The 6,723-nt window shown below is 33.9% G+C and overlaps 2 protein-coding genes across 2 annotated transcripts in view; both read right to left on the reverse strand.

Moving 5' to 3' along the window:
- Positions 1–981: 981 nt before the first annotated feature.
- LOC110273285 (uncharacterized) lies at positions 982–5,031 on the reverse strand. Its single transcript, XM_021126064.2, has 13 exons — positions 4,929–5,031; positions 4,060–4,341; positions 3,670–3,946; positions 2,851–2,928; positions 2,698–2,763; positions 2,401–2,475; positions 2,274–2,327; positions 2,036–2,122; positions 1,743–1,808; positions 1,561–1,659; positions 1,392–1,457; positions 1,118–1,313; positions 982–1,053 (listed from the first exon to the last, which is right to left on the reverse strand). Exons 2-13 carry the CDS (start codon positions 4,328–4,330, stop codon positions 982–984), a joined length of 1,407 nt encoding a protein of 468 aa, XP_020981723.2. The 5' UTR covers positions 4,331–4,341; positions 4,929–5,031.
- Positions 5,032–6,541: 1,510 nt separating this feature from the next.
- The window catches only part of LOC107495472 (uncharacterized), a 990-nt gene continuing 808 nt past the window's right edge, over positions 6,542–6,723 (reverse strand). Inside the window, exon 3 of the mRNA XM_021125942.2 lies at positions 6,542–6,560. Coding sequence (XP_020981601.2) covers positions 6,542–6,560 — 19 coding nt within the window. The remainder of the gene's footprint in view (positions 6,561–6,723) is intronic.

A 6,723-nucleotide genomic window follows, 5' to 3' on the forward strand; every position in this document is an offset into this window, starting at 1 on the left:
TTGATTTTTTGCTTTATGTTTTACCACCTGTAATACAGTTTTTGAATACATCACAGACAGTTTACCAGCACAGATAGTTTAACTATGGGAAAAAATATACATGGAATAGAAGTTGTTGATAAATGGCAAATATTTACATCATTTGTTCAATTTACAAGCTACCCATTTTCTATATCCTCAGAATTAATCTGACAAAACGGACTCAATAATACAGAGGATGGCTTTGACAGTCTTATAGCACTACTCTCTCTAATTGCGTGATCTCTCTGTCTATTAATCTCACTGAATAGTATCCTCGAAGCGTACTCCACTCTGTAGTGGTCCACCTCCTCCTACAATTAAAAAGTATGTTATGTTTAAACAGAAATATTAATTCAGTAAAGTAATACAGAGTTATATAGTTCTAAAGACAGTTAACTGTGTCCAATTATCCCAGTCATACTTCCCCTTTTTAATGTTTTCCGGCTCTATTAACTCAAGCCACTTCATTACGTAGATAGCGCAGTCATAGCTGAAAACGAAGAAAATAAATTACAAATCTCATTTAGGAAAGTTTAAGGTTCAGAGTCACAAATATATACCTTGTTTTTTGGCCTGAAATTTTAACATATGGCGCTTTAATTTCCTTCTCCTTCTCGCCTTTCTCGAGAGGTTTCCCGCCGGCATATGCTATCAATCTCGAAAATACATATCCCTTAAATACCAAAACAAGTCAGTAATACACCCGAATCAATTGACAAGACACACCCAACTTAATATGGAATTCGAATGAATGGACAAGATACACCCAACTGAATATGGAATATACACCCAATTGAATATGGAATATACACCCAACTCAACTTTCAAAATAGACCTATCTATTAAAGTAAAGAAGACAAAGGCAACTTACAGTGAATTTATTAATGTCCTTTCTCTCATCGCTTGGAGCTTTTTTGTGTAGCGGGTCAAATATTTGACATTTCCGCGTTCTTGTATTTATCAGCCATAACCACCAATGTCCCGAGTGGCAAACAGGAGCAAAAATCTGAAGGATTGCCACATTTCAACAGTCTGTTATTTTATTTGGCATATAAGTAAGTAAGCGTACTAACAAATTTACGAAACAAAAACTTACATATGGATGCGAACTTAATTTTTTAGTTGCAGCTTCTGGAGATTTTTCCCTTTCTGTCTCCTGCGTCGATGCCCCCTCCTGGCTTGAATCTGTCAATCCAAGGCTGAATGATGGCATCGGCAGATCTGTTTTAGGAACATAGCTTGCTGTCCGTGCCATCATCAACAGGGCAGCAGCTTCCTCGGCGTCTGGATGACTGCATCATTATGTATAAGAATAAGAGTAAGAATATACGGATGACAAGCAAAGATTGATTTTAGTCTAATTAACTTACATTTTTGTTGGAGCTGGGGGAAGCTTGGGTGTTGTTTCTTGAAGTTGTTTGGGGGTTTCAGGAGTGCTGCACAGTTACACGAAATCGATCAGGAAGAGTATACACCCAAACTCTTAGCAAATATACACCCAAACCCTAGACAAATATACACCCAATACTATTTTCTTACGTTTCTCTAGCCCCTTCAATCTGTAGCATAGGGGTTGGTTCGGAATCTGCGTCAGTGGTTGTTTGCTGGGATGGGGGCACAAAAAATTGGATCGGGACTCTAAACAAGAATAAAAATGAAAGGTTAACAACGTATTTGAAAATAATAAGGTTATAAGGTTGAAATATTCTTGGAAAACTCACATTGCAAGCGCTTCCGACGGTGTTTGTTCCCTAACAACCATCATATTCGAATTAGTCGGAGTCAACCTAAAATACACCCAAAGAAGGTCAAAAAATACACCCGAACAATTCAAAAAGAAGACGGGCTTTGTTTTTTGAGAACTTACATACTTGCAGTTTTTGCTTTTTTTTGCTGCCTTTTTTTTCTTGAATAAAATAATAAAGGGCTTTTTTTTCTAAAAAAAATATATACAGAATTAGAAGTAGAAGGTAATAGAAGAATAAAAGTAACGGTTATTTGAAAGAGAAATTACATGCTCTGAGACGGTTGGTTTACACTACTCTGTTCTGTGCGTCCTTGAGAGGAAGGATCATCACTTCTCAAGTTCACAGCCGGTAGTCTAAACAGATTTCATGTTATTCAAACGAAATATACATCCAACTTAGTAAACAAGATACACCCAACTTGATCCACAAAATACACCCATATTGTTTCACAGAATACATCCAAACCACGATAACAAGATTTTATTAAATAATAAAGCTTCTTACGTTTCAGAGGACACATAGCGACCTTCTGTCGATCGCAGGTCAGCTTGGTTGTCCCTGCGAAACAAGATACAATTATTAGCAAACAAAAGACACCAAAATCTCAAATACACAGCCCAGCAAGACATACCCCTCTGCAGCAGATTTATCAACGTTTTCCATTAGCCATTCATCGAGTTCGTCACTTGATATTTCATATCTCTCACTACATTCATAAAATAAGACGTTAACAAAAATAATTACGATGATAGACCGTAGTATAGCTTACGAGGTACTGTACCCGTAAAAGTATTGATCTTCTTCAGGAGGTGAATCCTCCACAACTACTTTTTTCTTTTTTTGTGGTGTTCTGGGGAAAAAAAAAACAGTACCAATCAGAAATAAAAAATTAATTTTATCACAGAATTTTATCCAAAGAATTGCTTACTTTTTTGGAGTTGTTTTTGTTTTTTTCTTTTTCTTCTCCTTCTCCGCAGGTGATGATTCTTCGCTCCTATAAGTTAATAATAGGCACTTCAGTTAATACACGAAATCTTTATAATGAAGCCAAAAGAAAGGAGTATTAATTTCAGGGCATTACTCATCACTTGGTTCAGATTCAGATTCTGAATCAGAATCTGACTCCTCTTGCCTCTGCTTTCTTTTTCTTGAGTCCATTCTGCAAGGCAAACAATTGTCATTTAGAACATACTTAAAATACACCCAAATGGATTCACGAGATACACCCAACTAAATATACAATATATACCCAAAACAGCAAACGAAACACACCCTGCTTAATAAGCTACATACACCCAACGTGGACAAACAAAATACACCCAAACCGAAAAAGAAATTACACCCAAGTATGGTACTTACTTTTTCCCCTTTTTGCCGGGGTATTTTCTTCCCGAATCCTCTGAGTCTTCTTGAGCCTCAGACTCAGAGGTAGAAGTGTCACTGTCAGTAGTTTCTGTCTGCGAAGACGATGTTGGGCTCGCCTTCCTTTTTTTGTTTTTTTATTTCTTGTTTCTTTTCTTTTTTTTTTCTTTTTTTTTTCATTTTTTCTCTTGTCTCTGCCATCTTCATTCTTTTTTTCTCATTTTTTCTCTTGTCTTTGCCAAATTCAGAATCCCCTGAAACATGAGATATTTTAGTTAGCACCATTCGGGTAAATAAAATACACCAACTTATTATGATTACTCACCAAAATTTCCTCTCTCTCTGCATTCATTCTTTCCACCAACTGCTCCTTAGTCCAGTTGGTAATCCATGGCTTTGGTGGTCTTTCAACCCTGTTCTTGCCTTTGTTTTTTGAAAGGTGAAAGTAGATTATCATCAGGGCGAAGAGGCAGCCATTGATTGCCTTCTTCTTCTTCTCTTGATAGTCTATTATGCCCTTGATCATGAAGGTTAAAACATGCCCCCCCTGTTTCTCTCCTCTATGCCGTCCATCTTAAAAATTGGGACCAGGTGCACGGGCGATATTTTGTTTATCGTCGTTGGCAAAAGGAACGCCATCTGTATGTAGAGGATGAATATCCTCTTGAACATCAGGCGTTCCTCTTCGTTGCCAACGCCGATTTCCATCATTTCATCGGTAAGACTTTTGAGGGTCTTACCCTGGAATCTTCTATAAATTATTTTGTCATCATCAGAAAGTTTCTTATAGTCAACTTTCTCAGGAAATAGATCTCCTACAAAAAGGAAGACAACAAAGCATCCAAGTCGGTTCAAATACACCCAAGCATCAGGTTAATATACACCCAAGCAACAACTTAATATACACCTATAATTTTGAGCTAATTACCTGTTGCATTGATGCCAAGCGCATCACCTATTTTTTTTGGGGTTATATGGAAAGAACCATATCCTGTCTTCAGTTTGTTCTCCCCAAGTTTGAAGTTGTTTGCCAGCTCCCTTAAGAGTTGGTGATCCACCCTCAGTGGTGGGATGTGCATCAACCCACCGAATCCAAGATCCCTCACAATCGCCTTCTTCTCCTCAGTCATGTTTCTGAACTTATCATTCAAGAGATGTGTGGCACATTTCAGGTCTTTAGTTTGGTTTCTTGCTGCCATTTTCTCTGAAACTAAAAATACACCCAAAGATATCAGTAATATACACCCATATATATATGACTCACATACACCCATTGATAACAATTAAGATACATCCATTGATAACAGTAAGATACACCCATATATATGAGTCAGATACACCCAAAGATATTCGCGAGATACACCCATTCATAACAGTGAGATACACCCATAGATATTATTCAGATACACCCAAAGATGTCAAACAAGATACACCCATTGATTACAGTGAGATACACCCATAGATATTATTCAGATACATCGATATAGATATGAGACAGATATCACTCAGCCATGCTTCAATATAAAGCCACATTACAAGGTTAAGCAGTTTACACTCATGCTTCAATATCAAGCCACATTACAAGGTTAAGCAGTTTACACCCCCGAATCTACGGAATAAACCCCCAAAAATCAACAAAAATAGCAGGAGAACTTAGAATAACAATGTAGAACGACGTAGAACTTAGAAGAACGACGTATAACTTAGAACAATGTAACAAAGAAGGAAGAGTAATAGTAAACCCTAGAAGAACGACGTAGAAGAAAAGTAAAATATACAGTATTTCAATGGACTTACGTTGAGTATTCTTGGTTTGTTTTTTCTTCAGATTCTTCACAGAGAGGTTGATGGTGTTTTGATGCAGTTTTTGAACTACGATTTCTATATTTTGAAACTTGATTTTCGCTCGAAAATGAGAGTGTTCCGTTGTTTTGAAAGCGCCTTGAGAAATGGAAGAAGTGGAAGAAGTGGAAGAGTCTTTCATACGTAACCGTTCGAATGTTGAGCGCGTGATTTTGACGCGCTATCTTGTCTCTCTTCATGCGCGTGATTTCTGTTTGGGCTGGGCCAACTTGTTTGCTTGTAGGCTTGTATGTGTAGCAGGCCCGTTTTATTAACTTCGTTGGTGATGTAAAATTTATTTGAATGTAATTAAATTGTTAAAAAATATATTTTTAATAAATTTTTTTAATATATTTGACAAAAATTTTAACAATAAAAATAGAAACATTTTAAAAATATTTTTGAATTATAGTTTACATTTTTTTAAAAATTATTTAAAAAATTCAAAAAGATAAATTATCACTAGTATTTTATCCATAATACTATTACGAAAATATGAATCTTTTAAAATTATGTCGGTTCTGGTACTATAGAGTATGACACACAAAATTTATAACACCAAATTACTTTAATAGAATAGTTCTAAGAGACAAAAGGCCCCATAAACTTTTTAATTTATTATTTTCACATGAAAGACTTTATTTATTTTACTTATTTTAAGATTTATTATTTAAAATTTAAAAGAATTTAACGTATATATTTTTATATTTAATTACATATTACATTTGTTGCACAAATTCAGGTAATTAATTTTTACACTTGCTATTTAAAAATAATTTTCTTTTTCTAGATATATACAAATATTATTAGATGTTAACATAAAAAAAATTCTATTGATAGTAATAAAATTAATTCATTTGTTTTAGAATAACTGAATCTTGATTCTAACTTCTAATCACAATATTAGTATTTTTTTAATATTATATGTAATAAATATTTAAACAAAAAGTGAAAATATATATTAAAAAGATAAGTAGTAAAAATTTAAAATTAAATAAAAAATATGTATATAATAATATTTTTTATTTAAATTATATTATGTTGTTAATTTTATTTTTTGTAGATCATAAAGGTAGAGAAAAATAGAAAATGAGAGAAAAGAGAGAGAAAGATAAAGAAAAAGAATGAGCGAGGGAGTTGTAATACCCTACCACGCAGAGTCTTATGCTTGAGTCATATTATCTTTTGGATTGTCTTTTGGGATTTCCTTACTATATATGTATGTATACTGTATGTTCGGATCGGTTATCTTCGCAAACCGAGTCCTGAGCCTTGATATATGTATTATTGACACTCTTCTGTATGGCTTTTCAGGTTAGATTATCTTATATCCGCTTCATATACGTTATCGATCGGAGTGTTGCACTTTTGATTTATCGGTTTTGATTTACCCACTTTTCTTCAAAGTCTCCTAGTTATAAACTTTTTTGCAATACTACACGTACTATATTTATCTTTAGAGGTCGTAATATCTCACTACCTCTATTTTATGACTTAAGCATAAGACTTTGCGTGATAGGGTGTTACAGGAGTTTGTTAATTTTGGAAGCTAAGAAAATTTTTTTATTTTATTTATAATACAAATATCTGGTGACACATTTTGATTTGTCAAATTACTAATATAAAATATGAATTATAAATTATATATAGAGTGAGAAGGATAGAGAGAAATAGAAAAAAAGAGAGAGGTAAATAAGAAAATATAAGAAGAAAAATAATATATAATATAATATAATATTTTAATAAGAGG

The sequence above is a fragment of the Arachis duranensis genome, chromosome 6, assembly GCF_000817695.3.
Source record: "Arachis duranensis cultivar V14167 chromosome 6, aradu.V14167.gnm2.J7QH, whole genome shotgun sequence".
In the NCBI taxonomy this organism is placed as follows: Eukaryota; Viridiplantae; Streptophyta; class Magnoliopsida; order Fabales; family Fabaceae; genus Arachis; species Arachis duranensis.